At 45.1% G+C, this 24,705-nt stretch overlaps 2 protein-coding genes across 3 annotated transcripts in view; both read right to left on the minus strand.

Moving 5' to 3' along the window:
• Window positions 1-24,705, minus strand: part of LOC147451597 (putative envelope ADP,ATP carrier protein, chloroplastic) — a 95,600-nt gene that overhangs the window by 40,510 nt on the left and 30,385 nt on the right. The gene's annotated exons all lie outside the window — the stretch shown is intronic.
• On the minus strand, window positions 6,337-7,731 carry LOC147451599 (uncharacterized). The gene has a single exon (XM_086518733.1). It carries the CDS (start codon window positions 7,729-7,731, stop codon window positions 7,246-7,248), a length of 486 nt encoding a protein of 161 aa, XP_086374859.1. The 3' UTR covers window positions 6,337-7,245.

Raw genomic sequence — 24,705 nt, forward strand, 5'->3', positions numbered from 1 at the left:
CTATCTTTATGTGCCAATATCTGTTCTAGGAGGAGTATCTTCTCGTTTTCCTCCACTTCTGGTTGTTCATCTGGCTCCCCATCATCGGGCACATCGCCTTTACAAGGCTTCAGGAGACTCACATGGAAAGCATTGTGAATCCTCCAAGTATCGGGCAGCTTCAGTCTAAAGGAGACATCATTTATCTTTTCGGAAATTGTAGCAAGCTACAATGTCACTTTCACAGGACACACAGCTAGTACAGTTGGTCTGGTCTGGTTCACATTGGACGGACTCTTTGGGCTGGGCAAGGATACAGACAGTGGTCTAGTGGACATCGTGGCCAGGTCACCACCACCACTCAGTTTGGATATAGACTTAGATGGTTGATATTTATGAGCCGTTGGTGGCTCTTTATGGTTGGACATATGAGTAGTAGTTGTTGGGTCATCATTATCATCTTCTTCATATATGGTCCAACGTCGTCGTCTACAGTAGTGAGTCTATATACACAGCACGTCTACACCATCCCTGCACATTTGAGCCTCGACACCCCCATTTGTACCCGTGAGTTTTGGCCTGGAGCTGAGTGTGCTACCACGCCAGAGTCTATATCGGTTCTTTGAGATAGTCGAGTCCATATGTTCTGGTCTGATGCAGTGTCTCTGTGTTGATCATGTTGTGTCTCTGTGTTGATCAGCTGTTATCTATTGTTTCCTTTGTTTTCATTCTGTTTTGAGTGAGATGTTACGCACATTGCACTGAGGAGCACCCATTGTAGAGAGCACGACACACTATCCGCGCTACAGGTGCTCTCATTTTTGGCACGATCGGTGGGACCTCAACTGAAGTTTCACTCTCTGTTGAAGTACAAATCGAGGAGCTAGTTGGGTTTTACCTAGCCTCGCTTACTTTGCCTTACCCAGTGTAGCCTGCTGGTTTGGTCCAGTTTCACTCTAGACAGCTTACTCTAGCTGACCTAGTCTCTCACCCTGCTGGTCTGGTCCTCTCTCGCCCTGGTCCAACCAAGCTCTCGTCCTGGTCTAGTCCTTCCTTGTCCCTGGTCCAACCAGGTGGTCTAGTCACTTGCCCTGGTCTATTAGAGTGTAGACCTGTGTTCAGCCAATTAAAAGTCTTTTTGCCCAAAGCTTGGTTGGGTTTGTGGCACTGCATGACACATACAAGGCGGTTATTTGAGCGTCAAAGCGCACTACTTAGTCCTCTGAAGCATTACAACAGAAGACGTCAACCCTTGGTACGTAGATGTCATAATAACTAATATCTAGATCTCCTAAATTATTTTCTCATGTTAAACTGATCATTTAATATGGGGAAGTGCCAGGGGAGAGAAAGCTAGAATATTGGTAAGGCTGGGAGATGAGGCCACAGTAGGGATCCCAAGGAGGGAGAATAGGGATCCAAAGGGGGGCCATCTGCAGAAGAGCTATGTACATGAAATGTGCTCCAAAGACCCTAGGGTGCAGCACATTAAGACTTCCAAAATGCTAAGGTTCCAAATTCAAAGTGTAAGTCCAAAGGGTTAAAGCTAAGGATAAATTGGATGGTTTGTGTACTCTCCAAAGTCAACACACATCCCTACACGTGAGGAGGCGAGCCCTAAAGGTAGGGGGATGAGAGAGAGAGACTAAAAAACTTACACACACACACACACACAAGCTCCCATTTGAACACAAAGGGCATAAAGGACACATGTTAGATGCCTAAACTAGTTGCCCCCAAAGTGTGCTCAATTCTTATTGGATGACCCTTGAAGTGGACCAATGAGAATTAGGCTAGAGTAAATTTAGTCTAATTAATTTTAAAACACTTAATAAAAAGAACCAATGAAAATTAAGTCTCCTGGATGATTATTGGACAACCCGTGAAGGGGTCCAATAGGAATTGAGCAGCCCAATGGGCTACTTAATTCCTATTGGACAGAGTTGGGAAAGGTCCAATGGGGATTTAATTCATTTAAATCAATTAAGTTTAATTGATAAAGCTCTCTCAAAAAGGGAAAGAAGGATGTCAGAAGGCTCTTCAATTTACCCCTATTTTCCTATTGGCTAAGCTTGGCACTGTCCAATGGGGAGCCTGCAAGAGGAAATAGCAAGAGGGGTCGACCAAGAGAGAGAAAGGCTGATTTTGCAAGGCATTATCACACACACAGTCTATGTGAGAAGCAAGAAAAAGACTATCTCTTCCCGAGCTTTAATGGAGAGCTCATCCCTCTCCAAGCTTGTGAGATAGAAGCCTACATCGACACACTCTTGGCATGTGGATGCAAATCCAACCAAGAGCCAAGCTCCAATGCATGCTCATCTCTTCTACCAAGCTAATTACTAAGCTAAGCTATGCTAATATGAGTGATTATGTGAGGAGATGTATATCTTTCTCGTAAGACTGCTCCTTCTTCCTCTCAATCTACTCTCATACCCTGCTAGCTCTCACCATCTTCGAAGGTGTGTGAGGTCTTGGGTCTGAGACCGGGGATAATTGATGTTGTGTTTGCTAAGTGTTTTGCTTAGTGCATGAAGCTTTCATCTTCATTGCACTAGCTAGTCTTGAAGGAACACAAAGAATTGTATAGTACAATGTCTCTCTTGATGGGAGAAGCCATAATACAAAGCCTTTTGGAGGGGGGACCGGCTCCATGTAAATCCGGTCCTCAACTGTTGTCAATAGCTTAATTTCTCTCTCTTTTGAAAGTATTGTTCATGCTATCTAACTAGGTGTTATGCTTTTTGTTGCTCTCTCCACCCAAGCACTCTTGTAATTCTCATTAGGAATCTATTCTAATGAAATGCCCACTATGTTCATGTTAATTTCCGCTACACACAAGTTTTTAGGCCATTAAATGTTACAGTAGAAGTCCACCAACCTCATCACCCATACCTCCACATACAACATCATCCATTCCTCCATCCGGTTCTACATCTTGTAGGTCACCTTCCCCAGTAAAACTCTCTCCCATTTTGTTACAGCAAGCTATTGAGCAACGGGCTCCTGAGCAAGAGGCCATGGAGGCGTTGTCTAGTGTTTTGGCCAAGGTAAACATCAAGTTTCCTACTTTCAAGGGACTCTCCTCAAAAGATGAAGCCATGCAAGGAGGTTTGTATCTCTCTGTAGAGGTCGTGGTCTTAATAGAGAAGATGCTTATTTGGTACTCTTTCCATCTACCTTGGATGGCTTAGCAGACAAGTGGTACAGTCAGTTTGCAGAGAACCATTTTGCAACTTGGGACAGCTTTAAGACAACAATTCTGTGCAGCATTCAGGCCAGGTGACTACCAGGAAAAGGTTTTGGATGAGTTGGCCAACATGGTGCTCCAGCCAAAGGAGACTTTTGCAGAACCAAAGAGATGGAAAATGTTCACTCAAACAACAAATAGATAGATTGCATGACGATGCCGATGCGATTAAGTTCATTAATAGAGTATACAATACTGACTTTTTTATAAAAAAAACCCTGCTTGTGCCCCTGCTTGAACTCTCTCTCCCTTTAAGCCATCTCTGATTTGCAGCCTCTCACTTGGCATCTGTATCACTGCTTAGAAGCCTCCACTGCCTTGCTCATGGCCCTTTTCTTTTGCTCGCGAAGGCCACCCCAACCTCCAATACTCTCCTTCAAAGCAAGCCCTTTGGCGGCTCCCTCCCTCCATGCTACCGCCTCTTTGACCTGCAGCTCATGGCATTCACCCACCTCCTGGTCGGCCTTGTCCGGACAGGCTGGCAACCACCCACTACTGGCGGCCCTCCTTCCTGCGCTATCGAGCAACCTATAGGTCCGTTTTGTAGCTTTCCAAGCCCTTGAGGGGTCGCCCTATGAAGCACGTCTGTTGCTCCCTCCTCTTTTAGCGTCAACCCTTGACACCCATTTTCCTATGCAATTGGCGGCCCTGTACAGATCCCCAGTACCCGCCACCTCCAATCCAGCACTCCTCATCCAACCTGGCCCGTCCCCTACACCTCCTGTGGCTCTGCACCAGCCCTCGATCATGGCGTCATGTGGTCCTCCCCACCTGCAGACCTGTAGCGCTTTTTCATGCCCTGGTGGCCGCTTTCTTTGATGGTGCTACTCTCTTGCAGCCCATTTCCCCCCCCCCCCCCTACCTTAACTGGCGCACCCCGCGGCCCTCAGCCCGTCTACTGCAGCTCATCACCCCGGTGATGGCCTTTTTCTCCCATCTGCTCCTACTAGCCACCCTTGGCGCTCCTCTGTGATGTCCCTCCTCTTGGCATGCCACCCCGTGGCCCTCCATGCAAGCTGATGCCTATTTCAATCTGTAGTCGCAAGCCGCTCTTCAACAATGCAAACTGCCGAAAACCGCCACGCTATGCAGAGTAGTCCTTTTGTTTTTTTTTAAATTCTCAAGATATCTTTAGCGAGCCTTTAAAAACTCTTCTAGGTGTTCTTTCACGCACAATCGACTGCCGTGTGTCGTGTCGGAACTCACTGCTTTATATGATACCACATAATTCTATGTACCAATGGTCCTCTGGCCACAAATAGATGGAACCCGCTCCGCAAATTAAAATTGGTTCATGGATGGAGAGATCTTCGCCAGGAGAGTTGACGATCGATACGGCCGTCGACCAGCTTGTGCTACCATAACTCTCCATTGGAGATGTGCCTTCTGGTATAAAAAAGCCTTTAGCTCAACAAAGTGGAGCATTCGTATCGCATACATAGCAGGTCACCTCCATGTGTTGATAACCTTTAAGCTCACCAACCAATAGAGCTCAAAATCCACAATTTGACCTACAAAATGCTAAATTTGGCATACATATCCCGACCATGCTTGTTGTACCTTGCATCAAATAGCCGCTGAAGCGCTATGCCATCTTCTTGCAGATATCCATGCACCAGCTCCTGGCATTTCCATGAGCCGACCATCTTCAGATGTACCATCATTGCCCAACCACTCGTTGAGCATTTATGCTCAACCATAGCATTATTTAGATATTATATCATTGCATAAGAAGAGAACTGATAGATACTATGTACAAGAGCTAGATAAATAGCAGTGGATAGATAGAGAGAGATTCATTGTCTGCCGTAGCACCCGCCTGGGTCAAATGGAAAGCCAAAGGCTCTCCCAAGCATAGTGTAATCTCCACTTGGATCAAAAACTAAACATTGGCCGTGGCCATCTGTCACAAATGCGGGCACCACGTGCCAATAGAAAAGAACAGACTGAACAAACTCTTTGCACTTCAATAACAACTGAACTGAGAGAGAGAGAGAGAGACAACACGCGACACGGAGTGGCGGAATTCCACCCCAGAGAGTATTGGCCCCAAACCTTGGCGCCCCTTTCGGTATTTCTTTATATTGCATCATCAAAGTACAAGCCGGTACTCCAAACTCTGCACCTTCTCCAGGAAGCATGCCAGAGAATGAGCCCTAGCCTCATATTTAAAGGCCCTTGGCCTGAAAAGCAGTTATAGTAAAAAACCTTTAAAACTCAAAAGCTTTTGGTCCAAAAAGCAGTTTACATGAAAAACTTTCAAACTCAAAAGCTTATGGTCCAAAAAGCAATGCCAAAAGCTGCCAGCGTAAATCACGGAAATCCGTACAGCCTGCCACGTCATCATGTCAGCGCAATTTTCGGAATTTGTCTACTGCCTTAGGGTTAGGGCTTCTGGCAGAAATTAGGGTTTGCAGGTTTTAGGGTTAGGGTCTTCAGAATTAGGGTTTGCAGCAATTAGGGTTTCTGGCAGAAATTAGGGTTTGCAGGTTTTAGGGTTAGGGTTTCCAGAATTAGGGTTTCAGCAATTAGGGTTTCTGGCAGAAATTAGGGTTTGCAGGTTTTAGGGTTAGGGTTTCCAGAATTAGGGTTTCTGGCAGAAATTAGGGTTAGGGTTTTTCTGCACTCGGGCAACCACGTCATCACTCTGTGACACTTCCTCTGTTGCTTGTTCTTCTTAGGGTTTAGGCCCCTCAGCCGGTACCTCCGTTCTTTAGTAGGTCGACACGTCAGCAATTTGTCACACCATCCACCTGTAAAGCATGCATATCCCAGCCTTCCTTTGCACTTGTCGGCCAATAGACACGCCACCCTTCCAGCTCTTCATAGCATGGAGCTATGTCACCCTGCGTCCATAAGTCTTCCTGCCAATCATAAGCATACTTTCGATCACTTGAAGCACCTGTACCATAAGCAGCTATCCTGTCATCTGCTAGAGAACCCTCCATATCATCATCTTTATCATATGAGCATTGAAACCTGCATAGTACACCCTGCAAAGAAACCTGGAACAACATAGCTATCAACAACACAACACATAGCTTCAATGCCTTGCTATTTGCTTCCACTTGCTGCATAACCAAGCAAACATGTTTGCCTTGCAAACCTGTATCCAAATCTTCTAAAATTGGCACAAAAACCAACTCTTCAGACTTAAGAACATGACCTGCTAGAGCTTCAACCTGTTCTTCAAATACCTCATGACCTGCAAGGTTGGTGTCCCCTTCCTCTTTGTATGGAGCCTCACTCTTATAGGTTGCACCTGTATCTGTTTCCATAGAGTCATTTGCCGGAGCTAGCTCTCCACGGCTACACACAAACTCTGGAACTACATTGTGCACCTCTACATGCCCCCCAAGACAAGGTTGCCCCACCCCCTGCATAGATAAATCAACTTGACCTACCACAGCTTCTGCTGCTAGCTCCTACAAGTCATCCTCAAAAACCTGCTCTGCAATCAAGTCGGACGCACAATCAAACCATACCTCTTCTGTTAGCAAGGACTCAATATCACCACAAGATATAAGATAGGGCCGCTCGACTAGCCGGCTCACACAAGGCATTTCCATACTTGCGCTATGCTTCTCCTCGACCTCCAGCTAGCTGATAGGCACCACGTATACATCTTTCTCCACTTCATCTACATGAAAAACATCATAAGTCTCATACCTAGAAGAGATAGATTCTGTCTCCCACATGCTATCTGTGTCCAAAGCATTGCTAGAGCTCGAATCCACCTCGGCTTTCTCCACAAAACTCACCGGCTTTGGCACTTCATCTATCTTCTCCACTGCTTGCTTTTCGGAAGTCACTTGGTCAAGCACATCAGGCGGTACTTGGTAGACTCCTCTCTGCAGCTGCTGAGGCCTCATAGGCCCACACAGTATCATCTCTACTCTGTCATCACGCCTATCCACTGCTACCACATGTGCATCAACAAAGGGTCGGATTACCTGAAGCTCTTCCCTAGCAGTTGGCCTTGGCACCAATGGACTCGCCAGAACCTGCTTTGCCTGCTACTTCTTTAAAACCTTCTTCGTTCTGCTCTGTGCATAGGCTATTGCTTCCTCGTACGTGCATGGTCCATCTATCTCGACTTTATCCCGCACTTTTACAAGCAAGCAGTCTATAAACTTGGTCATCTTCACAAACTCTGCATTCTCTGCAGCAGTTACCTTAACCAATTTGCTCCATACGGCCTCGAACTCCCACACGAATGCTCGGAAATCACCGTCAAGGCTTTGCTTTAGGTTGTCCATCATCTGCTTCACTTCACTCCACTGCGTGTTGGCCACATACCGGCTTCGGAATGCCGCTTCCAATCTGCTCCAATCCTGTTTTTCTTCAGCCCGCAAGCCCTCGTACCATACCTTTGCTTTTCCACGAATCAGGGCCACTCCCTCTTCTCTTGACAAGCCGCTTTCCAGCACAAATAGCCCATAGTCCTGCAACCACACTTCTGCATCTTCAACACCTGTAAAAGTCGGAAAACCCGACCACATCTTGCTTAGCAGCACTTGCTATTTAACACTGGTATCACCACAACACTGTCTTCAACTTTATCGAGAAGCTATCAGTAGCTCCTCAGTGGGGGCACCACAAGATGGAAAGGGGGAAACGAGAGAACCATCAACACACAATCTGAATGCCTCTATATAGCCCAGTGATTTCACAGCACCCCAATCCCCTATTTAACACATATCTCGATACACAATCTGCAACCTACTATTGTCCAAGCCCAAACCCGACCAACCCTAACTGTATACACCCGGTTGCAAAGCATACAATCAATTATCTTGACCTTTGACCCTTCAAAGCACCATATATTCACATATAAGCAATCACGACAAGTAATCTCGACCCCTTCAAACACCTCAAAACTATTGGTAGACTCAAGCTTGCTCACAAGGTTTCATCCTCAACGAATGTACCACAAACATATAGGAGACACCACCCACTTGATACACACCAAGATTTCGCACATATCAGACACCATAGGCTTTGCTATTCTTTGCACATATCATACTCACACGCATATACAATCATAAACGAATGGGTACGGGAACCAAAGAGATGGAAAATGTTCACTCCAACAACAAATAGATAGATTCCATGATGATGCCGATGCGATTAAGTTCATTTAAAGAGTATACAATAATTACTTTTTTTGAAAAAAAACCCTGCTTTTGCCCCTGCTTGAACTCTCTCTCCCTTTAAGCCATCTCTGATTTGCAGCCTCTCACTTGGCATCTGTATCACTGCTTAGAAGCCTCCACCGCCTTGCTCATGGCCCTTTTCTTTTGCTCGCCAAGGCCACCCCAACCTCCAATACTCTCCTTCAAAGCAAGCCGCTTGGCAGCTCCTTCCCTCCATGCTACCGCCTCTTTGACAGGAGCTCATGGCGTTCACCCACCTCCTGGTCGGCCTTGTCCGGACGGGCTGGCAGCCACCCACTACTGGCGGCCCTCCTTCCTGCGCTATCGAGCAACCTGTAGGTCGTATTTGCAGCTTCCAAAGCCCTTGAGGGGTCGCCCTATGAAGCACAACGTCTGTTGCTCCCTCCTCTGTTAGCGTCAACCCTTGACACCCATTTTCCTATGCAATTGGCGGCCCTGTACAGATCCCCAGTACCCGCCACCTCCAATCCAGCACTCCTCATCCAACCTGGCCCGTCCCCTACATCTCCTGTGGCTCTGCACCAGCCCTCGATCATGGCCTCATGTGGTCCTCCCCACCTGCAGACCTGCATCGCTTTTTCATGCCCTGGCGGCCGCTCCCTTTGATGGTGCTGCTCTCCTGCAGCCCATTTCCCCCCGCCTACCTTAACTGGCGCACCCAGCGCCCCTCAGCCCATCTACTGCAGCTCATCACCCAGGTGATGGCCTTTTTCTCCCATCTGCTCCTACTGGCCACCCTTGGCGCTCCTCTATGATGTCCCTCCTCTTGGCATGCCACCCCGTGGCCCTCCATGCAAGCTGATGCCTATTTCAATCTGCAGTCGGGAGCCGCTCTTCAACCATGCAAACTGCCGAAAACTGCCACGCTATGCAGAGTAGTCCTTTTGTTTTTTTTTAAATTCTCAAGATATCTTTAGCGAGCCTTTAAAAACTCTTCCCTAGGTGCTCTTTCACGCACCATCGACTGCCGTGTGTCGTGTTGGAACTCACTGCTTTATATGATACCACATAATTCTATGTACCAATGGTCCTCTGGCCACAAATAGATGGAACCCGCTCCGCAAATAGAAATTGGTTCATGGATGGGGAGATCTTCGCCAGGAGAGTTGACGATCAATACGGCCGTCGACCAGCTTGTGCTACCATAACTCTCCATTGGAGATGTGCCTTCTAGTATAGCAAAGTGGAGCCTTCGTATTGCATACATAGCAGGTCACCTCCATGTGTTGATAACCTTTAAGCTCACTGACCAATAGAGCTCAAAATCCACAATGTGACCTACAAAATGCTAAATTTGGCATACATATCCCGACCATGCTTGTTGTACCTTGCATCAAATAGCCGCTGAAGCGCTATGCCATCTTCTTGCAAATATCCATGCACCAGCTCCTGGCATTTCCATGAGCCAACCATCTTCAAATGTACCAACGTGGCAGTGTACAGACCTCCGTGATTTGCGGTGGGAACTGCGGCAACATGCTGGTGTGGCAGAGCGTACGGACCTCTGTGATTTGCGGCAGCTGTACAGATTTTGCTTTTCCTACACTAGGCTGAAAATTAGAAGCTTTTTGGGCATTGCTTTATTTTTGAAGAGCTTTTTACTGAGAGCTTTTGGGGCTCTGCGTTTGGGCATCCCTTGTAATCAATAAATCTGTGTCGCGGTAGAATCTTGACTTGGAGTGTCCAAGTTTGTTACACTTGATATGCTTTACGCATATGATTGGCTAGGCTTAGAGGAGTCCAATCATATTCAAGCTTGAGCTACAAGGGGGGGTCGACCAAGCTAAGCAAGGGGCTTGCTTGAGGGGTATACACCCTCTCACACAGTCATTTCACACATTATCACTATGTGAAAGTGCAAGAGCTCCTTCTCCAAGCTTGAGAAGTTGAGAGCCTACATCAACACTCTTGGCTATAAAATGAAAATCCAACCAAGAGCCATGCTTCAATGCTATGCTTGCCATCTTCTTCATCTCCATTACTAAGTTACTATGCTATGCTAAGCACTATGAGTGATGGTATGAAAGGACAGTACTTCTTTCTTGTATGTTACTTCTTCTTCCTCTTCCCTACCCTCATTCGCTGCTAGCTCTCTCCACCTTCGAAGATGTTTGAGGTCTTGGGACTGAGGCAGGGTACAAGTTAATGCTTTCATTAGATAAAGTTACAGGCATAATTGTGGTGCATAAAGCTCTCTATCTTCATTGCACTATCAAGGTCTCAAGAACACAAAGCGTGTATTGTACCAAATCTCTCTTTATGGGAGAAGCTATAATACAAAAGCCTTTTGGAGGGAGGACCGGCTCCACATAAATCTGGTCCTCAACTGTTGTCAATTTCTCTAACCCTTTCTCTCTCTCTTTTACAAGTATTGTTCGTGCCAAGCTAATTAGGATTGATGTTCATTTTGCTACCTTAAATCAATTATTCTTCTTATGCTCTTTAAGAATTCTCTTAAAGCAAATGCTCACTAGTAATATTTCCATTTCCATTACAATCAATGTTATAGCCATATTCCATGACATTGGTATCAGAGCTATTGGTTTCTCTTTTCTTGCTTAAGAAGAGAAGTCCTTAAGTTGTCCATGAAAGGTTGGACCTGTTCATTGCAAGAGGGTAAGTGGAACAGGGATCTAACTTGGCTGAAAAGGACTTAGTTTGAGGTACACCATTGGGAACTATAGACTTAATAATGGAGTCTTTCGGGGCTTGCCTTCGGCTTAAACATTATTGAGCTACTAGCAAGCTTAACAAGAACCATAATCAACCGAGCAATATTAGACCCTCTCCACTACTCTTTGCAATCAACAGTCTCTAAACCACGGATGTGGCTGCTTGAGAGCTAATTTTCAAAGGTAAAGAAGAGTAGCAACTAAGGTTTTCGAGGGTACCAAAGCACAAAGTAGCATATACATAAATTTAGTTAGCATGGTTGATAATAATAAAGAGAGTAGAATGAATACTGACAACTTTGATTTTGCACATGAACGTGCTACTGATGATGCCCCAATGTTTGTGAACTATTATCTTGTTACTAGGTTGCAACAAGCTATGGGCAACCCTGCCTTGCAAGCCGAAGTTACCCAACAACTTCGTGCTTATAGGATTTCCCTACCTCTCCATGAAGAGAGAGAGAGAGCTTAGGAAGCCTCTTGTTGAGACTTCCAAAAGAAGACTTCTCTCTTCAATAAGAGAAGAGGAGGAATCCAATGAACGAGAAAGAAGTGAATCTTCGAATTCCTTTGAAGATGCGGCTCCACGAAGAAGGCAGTCTCGACGATCGCTAACTCCTCCCAAGAGGAAAAGATCATTCTATAGTCCTTCTCCTCGTCACTTCGAAAGGAAAGAGAGGAAACAAAGGAAGAAAAAGGCGAGAAGAGACATCGCAAATCCTATCCTGCTTGAAAAAGGTGCCACAAGCTTAAGAAGTTCAAAGAGGGAGGAAAGAGTATCTCTTTTCTCACCTATGATGGAACCTTTGGTACTACTGACAAAGTATTGGCCTTCATCTAGCAACTCGATGCGGCCTTTGGAGACGAGGGCTTCACTGAATCCTCCAAGCTACGTCATGTAGCCGTACTTTCAAAAATCTGCTCGTCAATGGTGGGCTAGCCTTCGTGGCAACGGCGAAGCTCCAAAGACATGGAAAACTCTATGACTTTCCATCATGAAGCAATTCCTTGCAAGCGACCCCAGAGATAAAGTGCTCACCGAATGGCACAGTTTAAAGTTACTCTCCAATGAGTCTATCCACAAATATGTAGACAAGTCTTGGGATTTACATTTCAAAGCTACAGTCTTTCAAAAGATAGACTTGGCCGAGCAAAAATAGCAATTTTGTGCGGGATTACCTGAAGAAATGCCCGAGTATGTCAACTCACAATGGCCTAGTTCTATCACCAAAGTCATCCATCACACTATGGTTGCTTCTCGTATTAATTTCCAACAAGGAGCTAAGAGGAATGCCAAGCCCATGGAAAACAAAGATCGAAATGATTCAAAGGGGAAGAACAATGCTCAAAGTTCTTCCCAAGGCAATTCCAACAACAACAACAAGCCCAAGGAGAAGGGAGTCTATAAAGGTAAAAATAAACTCTCCTGAGAGCTAGAGGCTTTTCGCAAAGATCACAAATGCTTTAAGTGTGAGGAGCAAGGACATGGTTATCGTTCTTGTCCCAAAAAAAATGCCCGCAATGAGACTCCTAGAGCTTCCACTGTCGAAGCTCCAAAAGAAGATGCTCATTCCAAAGGGTCATTCCTTTCCTATGCTTGGGAAAAGGTGAGGGAGCATGATGCCTTCATCCTATTTGATCCTCACTCTACTCACAACTTCATATCAACGGAGTTGGCCACAAAGCTGGGCATACAAGATTTCGAGATAGGAGATACATTATATTGTAACTGCCAATGGAGCTTTCAAAAGACAGCAAGCCTCCGTTGGACCGTTACTCCCTTGATTGGGAAGTTGAGGCTTCATGTCCAAAGCCACGTCGACAAAGAAGACATTTTCAGCTCTCCTCTCCAACATGAGGATGTTATCCTAGGGGCACCATGGTTCAATTGCATGGCTGCCAACATGAAGCTCCCTGAAAGGAGAATTTATTTCACCTACAGTGAAAAGAACATGTATATAGATGCCAATGAGTCGGGTCGTACTATACCTCTTGTAAATTCACCTGCTTTTGATAACTCAATAGAAACCTCTTTTTCCTCGTACATGCTTTTTTCTAAATGATGCTAATGTTTTAACAAAACAAAGCGGTAGGAATCAAGAAGAATTAGTCTAATTTTCTAAATAGATTCCAAGACGTATTTATTGATGACATCCCTATGGAGTTACGTCCAAAACGAGGGTAAAAGATCTGTTTGAGGTTCGACCTACTTCAGTAGGATTGATCTTAAAAGTGGCTATCAACAAATAAAGATAGTGAATGAAGATATCGTAAAGACTGCGTTTCGTACAACGTTTAGTCTTTATAACTATCTTGTCATGCCTTTTGGTTTAACAAATGCTGGTTCAACCGCCTAATGGAGAAAATCTTTAGACCCTACCGCAAGTTCACTAGAGTATTCTTCGACGACATTATCATCTACTCCAAATCTTTTGAGGAACATAAGCAACACCTCTAGGTAGTTTTTCAAGCTATGAGGGAGAATAAACTTTTCATTAACCAAAAGAAGAGTGAATTTTTCCTCCGAGAGATTTAATACTTAGGTCATATTATCTCTGAAGATGGTATCTGTATGGATCCAACCAAGCTTGAGGTAATAAAAGGAAGGCCTAACCCAAGAAATCTACATGAGCTACGAAGCTTTATTGGTATGTGTGCATACTATAGACGCTTCATAGCTAAATTCTCCCAAATAGCAAGGCCACTACATGACTTGGAACAAGAAAAATGTTAAGTACATATGGACTACTAAAGAGCAAAGTGCTTTTGAGAAGCTTAAAGAAACACTTACCTCTCAACCCGTACTTACACTACCACGTCTCTCAAAACCTTTTGAGGTCCAATGTGATGCTTGTGGAGATTGCCTTGGAGCAGTTTAGCTTCAAGAAGGGCATGCCATAGCATATGTGTCACCAGCGTGTGACTACTATCTATCGTTTTTGTTCATTTCTTTCTTATTATTTATTTACTTTCACTTTTTGGAAACACCCCTCGGGAAATCTAACTGCCTGCATTGCATAGCTAGTGTGGAACTGTCCAGAGTGAGTCCAAGCCTGAGAGCAAGAGAGCACTAAGGTTGGACAAGGACTATGGTTAGCCAAAAGGGGGTCATTGACTAGCCAAACTGGAATCCTTTGCTACAGAGGCTATATTTCAGTTTTGGGTGTGGCTGCAGGGTACAAAGGGGGTCAGATGACCTAGAAAGATACAATGGCAGCATCTCCTAAAATTTAGGGAACTGCTATTTTGGGACGTAAAAATGTGTTTACGTCATTACCTCCGGAATGACAAGGGAAACATTTTCTTACTCTGCCGTGAAGTCAACTGGGCAACCGGTTGGGAGATTTTTAGGCGGCAACCCCGAAACGGGAAATGACTTGTAAATGTGCCAAGTGGACCATTTCTGTGCACTTTCCTCATGCAAGAGAAGGTGGCACTGAATTTGAAGGGAAAAGAGGCTCATTTGCAGATTTTGTCACAGGTTAAGAGCTATGGAGTGCTTCCTTTCCCTCTTACGTACAGTGCGGTGCCAGGAGTGATGCCCTGCACGCTACGCACTGCCCTCTCTCTCCTCTATGGCAGTATGTTATGCCCCTCTAGTGGGCTTTTCAATTGACCAATGTACAGTTGTGTGGGTTCATGCGCAATTGCCGAGGAAAGAGCCTCTTCCACAGGTACTGGATTAGCTAGCGGCTAATCCCCCGCAAGTACAGGTGAATTCGGAGAGGTTTCACGCCAGAAATCTCGTCCGATTCAAAGGGCAAGTAGCCCTACAGGTGCGGGAGCTCGAGGACTTGCTACGGATGCGACCGGCACGCGAAACGGAGCCCGAAACAGTAAATTACAGCCTGCTGTGTATTTTTGCAGGTTTAGGGTTTTGGCCCTAAACGGTCCCTAATACCCCCAGGAGGTTCGGGGACGCGAGAGGACCGCCGTACAGGTGATGTGGCGCATTTTCGGGGCTGAAAACAGAGAATTCAGCGTGCTGCAGATTCTCGCCAGGTTTTGCAAGGTGCCCGTATGCGTCGGGAAAGTCATTCAATGCGTGGGAATACTGACTGTGAAGGGTCCTAGTACAGTTATGCTGCCGAAATCGGGCTGGAACAATTAAAATTCAGCCAAGCTTGTGCGGGGTAGCTTGTAGGGAACCACAGCGTTTATTCCCTCTTTTAAACAATAAAGAAATACCGAAAGGGGCGCCTAAGTTAGGGGCCAATCTGGTGTCGGTCTTCTCATACAGGTGCAATCTAGCCTGTATCCCTCTCCCCTTTGTTGTGTCTTGAAAGTACAGGTAAAGTGGGCGACAAATTAAATAGGTGAAAGCAAATAAGGTTTAAGTCTAAAGTCTACCGCCCTTTTTGAAAGTACAGGCCGGTTTCATGGTTCCATTGCCGGGATTAAATCACTTTTTCCCATAGAAGTGAGCCTTGGTCAGTTTGGGCTTGAAGACACAGGGGATCATAGACCAGACACAGGGAATTGCAATTATGGCTGACAGACCAGATGATGTGACTGAAGAGGTTTCCCCTTCACAGGGTCAACAGACACATGAAGTGGGTGAGTCTTCAAGACCACCACAGACGGATGATGATATATTCAAGACCCAGTTGGCTACTGCTGTGGCTATGTTCACACAAGTAATGCAGAATCCGAGGTTTTTAGCCTTTCTGCAACCTTCTCTTCCGTCTCAGCAAGTTGGGTCACTGGATCATAATCAAAAGCCTGTTAAGCCTCGAGCACAGGTGATTCATACTACAGAGTCAACGGAACCACCTGTACACTTGACGGAGAACATGCAGTCTCCAATACCTGTGCCTAAGGTGCAAGAACAGGTGGCTGAGATGCCAGTCTTTCAAGCTGTACTAGTTCAGCCAGCCACTTTTTAGCAGCCTATAGCTGGTTCTAATGGGCAGGGAAGCAACCTATAGGCTATGCAACAAGTCTTCCCACCACCTTCAGTACACTCTGGCTATTTTGGAGGTGGATCGGTATTCCAAAGCATGGCTGGTAATGCACCTGGAAATCAATTTTACACGCCAGGAACAGTGTTCGGGGGTGCTCAAACGATGATGCCTAACCCCATGTATGGTGTCACGGGCATGCTACCAGGGTTTCAAAGCACTCAGGCCAATTTGGGATGCCACAGGCAAATTTTGGTATGGCTGGAATTACAAATCAGCAGCCAAATATGGCATTTCCAGGTCAACTTAATTGCGGTCAGGGAACACAAATGAACCCTAACAGTGTTCCCATGTTTCAGTCACTTCCATATGACAACTTAACACCGCTAGAGAGGCCAACTCCATACAAGGAAGGTGGCAAAGGTGTGACATTCAAGACCTTTACAAGGTTTGATGACAGGAAGAAGGCTCTCTCATTCCTCCAGCAGTTTGACAAGGCCTATGCCGGGGGAAACTTTACAGAGGCTTCAAAGGTCCGCAAGGCAGCCACTTTCTTGACAGGGAATGCGGGACAATGGTGCACAACTTTATTGCTTCAAGGGCAAGCTCCGTCCACATGGATTTACTTCAAGCAGATTTTTGCAACAGCATGGTTATCTGATGACTTTGAAGCAGATGTCATGACAGAATGGCACCAGCTTAATGCTGCCACTTGCAAGAATCTGGATGACTACAATCGGAAGTTTTGGAAACCTCTACTTCCAGTAACTTCCTATAGGTTTGTGCCATTGACAGAACAGATTGAAAAATACTGTTGTGGCCTACCCAAAGGATTGAGAAAGTATTGCACGAAGACCAAAGTCACTACTTTGACGCAGCTCATCGAGGTAGCAAACGAGGTAGCAAACACTGGCAATGGTTTGCTCAAGGGAGAAGATTGTGAATTCAATACTGGCATCAAGGAAGGATCAGCCAAGAAAAATTCAGCGAAGAAGCACGTTCCCAATGAGGTTCCTAAAGGGACTCAGGAGCCAGCCAATGCAGGGAAAGGCAAAGCTACGGCTGAATCAGAAAAGGGACCAGCGAAGAAATGGAAAAGACGTTTTCCTCGCAAGTCGGAAGAGCAAAAGAAGGTCCTCAGGTCAGAGAACAAATGCTTTATCTACGAGCAGCCTGGCCACATTGCTTACAAGTGTCCTACAAAGAAAAGGCTAGCTGATTCTAAAGACAAGGAGGACAGGAAAGGAAAAAAGCCCATGGCTGGTCTAGTGTCAGATATGGTGGGCGACAAGCCAAATTCAGATGCAAGTGAGCTTTGCAGAGCAAGGGGAAACGTCAGGGATCAAACAGTGTTTATCTTCTTTGATCCAGGTGCAAAAGCCAACTTCATTTCCCCCTGAAGAGATGGGGTATACAGCAGAGGCAGGTTTGGCATGTCCTGGCCATACAGAGGCTGTGACACCCATCATCGGAAAGTTGCGCCTACATATCGAGTCCTATGTAGATGCTAAAGAATTTTACATCATGCCACTGATGTGATGTGTTGTTAGGTATTCCTTGGTTGTTTCGTGTACAGGGAATCATGGATGCCTACAACAAAAAGATCATTGTACAGAGCAGGGGAAAGACTCACATTCTGGATGTAAAGCTTAAAGGGGAGTCTATTCTCACTGTATCAGCTTCTGCTATTACTAATGAAAACGCATCTTTCTACGTACTTGGTTTTTGCACGTGAAGTGTCAGATTCTGATGAATCAAATTTATCTGTGCTAGATAAAGAAAGGTCAATGTTTTTACAACAGTATAGTGACTGTTTTTCCATTACCGTCTCAATTACCGCCAGAGAGACCCGAGGACCATGCGATAGATTTGGTGCCAGGCAGTACAGGCAGTAGCCCACCAAATAAGCCTCCGTACAGGGTTAGTGCGGCTCAGCAGAAAGAGATGATGGGCCAAGTACAAGAGCTGTTAGAAAAGGGGCTGATTCAGCCCAGTTCATCTCCATTCTGTTCTCCAGTGTTGTTGGTCCAAAAAAAGGATGGCTCATGGCGTATGTGCATCGACTACCGTGCACTGAACAAGAATACCATCAAGAATAGGTTCCCTATACCTAGAATTGATGACATTCTGGACAAATTAGAAGGAGCAGCTATGTTTAGCAGGATAGATCTAAAGAGTGGGTACCATCAGATCCGCATTAGATCAGAGGATGTGCACAAGACTGCTTTTAGAACAACGTTTCGCCTTTACGAATTTCTAGTGAAGCCCTTTGGTCTCACAAATGCTCTTGCTACGTTCAATAGGATGATGGACAGAATTTTCCGTCCACACCAGCAGTTTGTTGCTACATTCTTTGATGACATGATAGTCTACTCAAAGAATGAAGAGGAGCATAGGCATCACTTGGCCATTGTGTTCGAAGAGCTACGCAGTCATAGGTTGCTCATCAATGCAAAGAAAAGTGAATTTTTTCTGGAAGAGATTCACTTTCTGGGACACATTGTCTCAAAGGATGGTGTCAGAATGGATCTTGCAAAAGTTGAAGCGATCAAGTCATGGCCAAATTTGAAGACGGTGCACGATGTCCGCAGTTTCTTGGGACTATGCTCCTATTACAGAAGGTTTATCCGAAATTTCGTTGAGATTGCTTCACCTTTACATGCTCTTCAAAAGAAGGCAGTCACCTTTAGATGGACACACAAAGAGATTTCAGCTTTTAATCTCTTAAAGGAAAAGATGACTTCAGATCCAGTCATTGTGTTGCCAGATCTTAGGAAGTCATTTGTGGTCCAGTGTGACGCCTGTGGTAGTAGCATTGGTGCAGTGCTAATGCTGGATGGCAAGGTAGTAGCCTATGAGAGCAAAATTTTGCAAGGGCCAGAGATGACCATGCAGGTCTATGAGAAAGAGTTACTGGTTGTGATTTATGCGCTCTTAAGTTGGAAACACTACCTGCTAGGTGCAGATTTCATTGTCCAAACGGACCATCAGACCTTGCGATACTTCTTGACACAGACAAAGTTATCTGAGAAGCATATGCGATGGGCAAATATCTTGTCCATGTTCCATTTTCAGATTGTGCATGTGGAAGGCAAGAAGAACATTGTGGCTGATGCCTTGTCAAGGAAGCCACAAATTTCAGCTGTGTCAATTCCTTATCATCATGAACTTGATGATATGAGGGAACAATATGCAAATGATGAAGATTTTGCAAGGGTCTTCGAGCAGCTAATGGATGGACAACGTCATGAACACTATCTTCTTAAAGACGGGTTCATGATGATGCATGGCAGATTGTGTGTTACAAAGCCATTGCAACACAAAGTTATAGAAGAGAGTCATGTCCCACCGTATGCAGGGCATCGTGGTATCGATGCTACAATTAAAGCGGTTGAGACATTCTTCTATTGGCCTACATTGAGAAGAGATGTGGATGCCTTTGTGCGAGAATGCCTAATTTGCCAGAAGAGAAGGTAAAGTTTGACAGGCAAAAGGCACCACGGTTATTGCAACCACTACCTATTCCAGATAAACCATGGGAAAGTATTGCTATGGATTTTATCTTTGATCTACCGAGAACGAAGACAGGAAACGATGGTATTTGGACCATTATTTGCAGATTGAGCAAACAGGCTCATTTTATTCCTGTCAGGAAGAAGATAAAGCCAGATCAAATGGCACGCTTGTTTATGAGCAATATTTTCAAGTATCATGGCATGCCATAATCGATTGTTAGCGACCGTGATCCACGCATGACAAGTTTGTTCTGGAGAGGCTTGTTTGAGAATATGGGCACCACGCTCAAATTCTCTTCCTCATTTCATCCTCAAACAGATGGGCAGTCAGAAGAGGCAAATTCTATTGTCCTAGATCTACTAAAGTGCTATGTGTCAGAGCATAAAGGAAAGTGGGAGTAGTATTTGCCATTGGTGGAGTATGCATACAATAATACAGTGCATTCATCAATTGGCAAGGCACCTTTTGAGATAGTTGAAGGTGGCAAGAAAGTTCCTCCCATACTGCATACAAAGGACAAGATATTTGAAGCAGATAAGTATGTTCAGGACATGGATGAAATGTATAAGAAGGTCAAAGTGGCCTTAGAAAAGACTCAGGCAAAGCAAAAGGAAGCAGTTGATCGTCACCGTCGTGAAGTGGTATATTCACTTGGTGATTGGGTGCTTTTACGCTTTGAAAAGGCAAGGTTAAAGAAGATGAAGGGCAAGGAAAGACTGTTTCCAAAGCTCAGCATGCGTTACTATGGGCCTTTTCAAGTGTGTGACATAATCAGTGATGTTGCATATAGGCTGAAATTGCCTAACAGCTGGAAGATTCACAATGCGTTTCATGTGAGTCTTCTCGGACCCTATGTGGATGATGTGCCAGAAGATATGCCAGCTGATCCTCAGCCGGAAGTCGAGGAACTTGACGAGATCTTGGTCCCGGAACAGATTTTGGCACATAAAGAAAGAAAAGTGAAAGGCAAGGTTGCTAGGCGTTACCTGGTAAAGTTCAAAAACTATCCACCAATGGATGCTAAGTGGATGGAAGAAGGTCAACTTGCAGAGTCACCAACTGTGTTATCACTTTACCTTGAAGCCTTCGATCTGCAACCTACCTTGACCCCTTGAGTTTCAAAGCTACATGGATTGTCAGTGTGACGATGGCTTTTGAAAGAAATGATGTACATGGTATTTTAAAGTGAGCTCAAATGAAATACCTGTTACATGAATGTTAGAGATGTACAGATTGTCAGTTTGGCAATAGCTCTTATGGAATGTCCAAAAGTATGGTTAGTGCTATAGAAGTGAGTATTTCTTGTCAGTTTGTCAAGGATACAGTAATTGCTTCTATTAAAGGGTACATGTGTAACTGCATTCTTAAACTGTCGGTTTGGGTATGCTCGAAAGTGTTACGGGATCCAACGTGTACTATAAGACAGTGGCAAAATGTGTTAGCTATCATTTTGTCATTGGAAAGTTAGTGACTCAAAGCAATGGCAGAGTGCGAAGCTACCACTATGTCATTGGGACAGGGTTCACACGCAGGCAATACATGTGTCGACGAGGTGTTGAATACACCAGGGTTGACAATGAGCATGTATGTGTCGTACATGTGTCGACAGGTGTTGAATACATCAGTGTTGACTGTGAGCATGTACGACATAGATGCAAACGAGGACGTTTGAGATTTCAAGAGGGAGCTATGTCACCAGCGTGTGACTACTATCTATCCTTTTTGTTGATTTCTTTCTTATTATTTATTTACTCACTTTTTGGAAACACCCCTCGAGAAATCTAACTGCCCTGCATTACATAGCTAGTGAGGAACTGTCCAGAGGGAGTCCAGGCCTGAGGGCAAGAGAGCACTAAGGTTGGACAAGGACTAAAGTGGGGTCACTGACTAGCCAAAGTGGAATCCTTTGCTACAGAGGCTACATTTCAATTCTGGGTGTGGCTGCAGTGTACAAAGGGGGTCGGATGACCTAGAAAGATACAATGACAGCATCTCCTAAAATTTAGGGAACTGCTATTTTGGGACCTGAAAATGTGTTTACGTCATTACCTCCGGAATGACAAGGGAAACATTTTCTTACTCTGCCGTGAAGTCAACTGGACAACCGGTTGGGAGATTTTTAGGCGACAACCCCGAAACGGGAAAATGCTTGTAAATGTGCCAAGTGGCACCTTCTGGTGCACTTTCCTCATGCAGCAAGAAGTGGCGCTGAATTTTAAGCTGGGAGAGGCTCATTTTCAGATTTTGTCACAGGTTAAGAGCTATGGAGTGCTTCCTTTCCCTCCTATGTACAGTGCGGTGCCAGGAGTGATGCCCTGCACGCTACGCACTACCCTCTCTCTCCCCTATGGCAGTATGTTATGCCCCTCTAGTGGGCTTTTCATTTGACCAATGTACAGTTGTGTGGGTTCATGCACGATTGCCGAGGCAAGAGCCTCTTGCACAGGTACTGAATTAGCTAGCGGCTAATCCCCCGCAGGTACAAGTGAATTCGGAGAGGTTTCACGCCAGAAATCTCGTCCGATTCAAAGGGCAAGTAGCCCTACAGGTGCGGGAGCTCGAGGACTTGCTACGGATGCGACCGGCACGCGAAACGGAGCCCGAAACAGTAAATTACAGCCTGCTGTGTATTTTTGCAGGTTTAGGGTTTTGGCCCTAAACGGTCCCTAATACCCCCAGGAGGTTCAGGGACACGAGCGGACCGCTGTACAAGTGATTTGGCGCATTTTCGGGGCTGAAAACAGAGAATTCAGTGTGCTGCAGATTCTCGCCAAGTTTTGCAAAGTGCCCGTATGCGTCGGGAAAGTCATTCAATGCGTGGGAATACTGACTATGAAGGGTCCTAGTACAGTTATGCTGCGGAAATCGGGCCGGAACAGTTGAAATTCAGCCAAGCTTGTGCGGGGCAGCTTGTAGGGAACCACAGCGTTTATTCCCTCTTTTAAACAATAAAGAAATACCGAAAGGGGCGCCTAGGTTAGGGGCCAATCTGGTGTCGGTCTTCTCATACAGGTGCATTCTAGCAGCCTGTATCCCTTTCCCCCGTGTTGTGTCTTGAAAGTACAGGTAGAATAGACGACTAATAATGGGTGAAAGCTAAATCAAAGTTTGAAGTAAAGTCTACCGCCCTTTTTGGATTGAACAGGCCGGTTTCAATAACTGTTTGGTAACGCATAACTTTCCATGCATCATGAGAAAGTCATTCTTAAGCATATAGTGCTCATGATGTTGCCCATCAACAAGTTGGTCATAGATCCTTGCAAAATCTGAATCTTCAGCATATTGTGTCTTCATTTCGTCTAGTTCACAATGGTACGGAATTGACACTGCTGAAATTTGGGGCTTTCGTGACAACGCATCAGCCACCACGTTGTTTTTCCCTTGCACATGCACAATCTGAAAATGGAACATTGACAAGATGTTTGCCCATCGCATGTGCTTCTCAGACAACTTCGTCTGTGTGAGAAAATATCGCAAGGTTTGATGATCCGTTTGGACAACAAAATCAGCCCCTAGCAGATAGTGTTTCCAACTAGTGAGAGCATGAATTACTGCCAGCAATTCTTTCTCATAGACTTGCAAGTTCCTTTCAGTCTTCAAAAGAATTCTGCTCTCATATGCGACTACTCGGCCATTCTGCATTAGAACTGCAACAAGACTATGGCCACATGCATCACACTGAACCACAAAAGGCTTGGAAAGATCTGGCAAAATGATTACCGGATCTGAAGTCAGCTTCTCTTTCAAGAGTTTGAACGCTAAAATTTCCTTGGCTGTCCACTTGAAAGTAACTCCTTTTCCTTGTAGTGCATGGAGTGGAGAAGCAATCTCAGCAAAATTTCGGATGAACCTCTTGTAGTAGGAACATAAGCCTAGAAAGCTTCGAATGTCATGTATGGACTTCAAGTCTGGCCATGATCTGATTGCTTCCACTTTAGCGGGATCCATGCGTACCCCATCCTTTGAAACAATGTGCCCAAGGAAGTGAATCTCTTGCAAAAAGAATTCAGTCTTCTTCGCATTAATGAGTAGCCTGTTCTTACGTAACTCATTGAAAACTGCAATCAAGTGATCCCTATGCTCCTCTTCAGACTTCGAATAGACAATCATGTCATCAAAGAAGGTACCCACGAAGTTTCTATGTGGTCTAAAAATTATGTCCATCATTCTATTAAACGTGGCAGGAGCATTTGTGAGACCAAATGGCATAACAAGAAACTCATAGAGACCAAATGTTGTCCTGAACGCAGTCTTATGGACATCTTCTGGCCTAATGCGTATCTGATGGTAGCCACTCTTTAGGTCTATCCTTGTAAACAATGACGCTCCCTCAAGCCGATCAAGAATGTCATCTATCCTCGGTATGGGGAACCTGTTCTTGATGGTATTCTTATTCAAGGCACGATAGTCAATGCACATGCGCCATGAACCATCCTTCTTCTGCACTAAGAGTACAAGCGAACAAAAAGGGGATGAACTGGGCTGAATCAGCCCCTTCTCTAAAAGCTCGTTGACCTGACTCATAATCTCTTTCTGCTGGGCTGCACTAACCCTGTATGGTGGTCTATTCGGTGGCCTAGAACCTGGCACAAGATCTATGGTATGATCCTCACGTCTCTCAGGAGGTAACTCCCCTGGCAAAGAGTCCGAAAAACAATCACTGAAACCACTCAAAAAAGTTGACCTGTCTTTATCTAAGGTAGACAAATTAGATACAACTTGAGGTACTTCTTTTGCAAAGATCAAGTACGCAGAAAGATGATTCTTTATTACAGATGAAATAGCAGAAGCAGAAACAACTAGAACAGACTCGCCTTTAAGCTTTACATCAAGGACATGAGTCTTTCCTCTATGTACAAGGGTAATCTTTTTGTTGTAAGTATCCACCATAGCATGCAACCTGTAACACCACGAGGTACCCAGTAACACATCACAGCCCTCAAGTGGCATAATATGAAATTCTTCTGCATCCACATAGCTCTAAATGTGCAGACGAAGCTTTCCCAAAATGGGAGTAACAAGCTCTGAATGACCTGGGCATGCCAAACCTGCTTCCCCTATCATACCCATCTCCTCTGCACGAATGCCCAACTTTGATGCCAATTCTAGTGATATGAAATTTGCACGGGCTCCTGGATCAAAGAAAACCAGCACTGTCTGGTCTCTAACTTTGCCCCAAGCTCTGCACAGCTCCGTGGCATCTGTGTTTG

Source organism: Adiantum capillus-veneris, chromosome 8, assembly GCF_014529385.1.
Source record: "Adiantum capillus-veneris isolate H3 chromosome 8, ASM1452938v2, whole genome shotgun sequence".
In the NCBI taxonomy this organism is placed as follows: Eukaryota; Viridiplantae; Streptophyta; class Polypodiopsida; order Polypodiales; family Pteridaceae; genus Adiantum; species Adiantum capillus-veneris.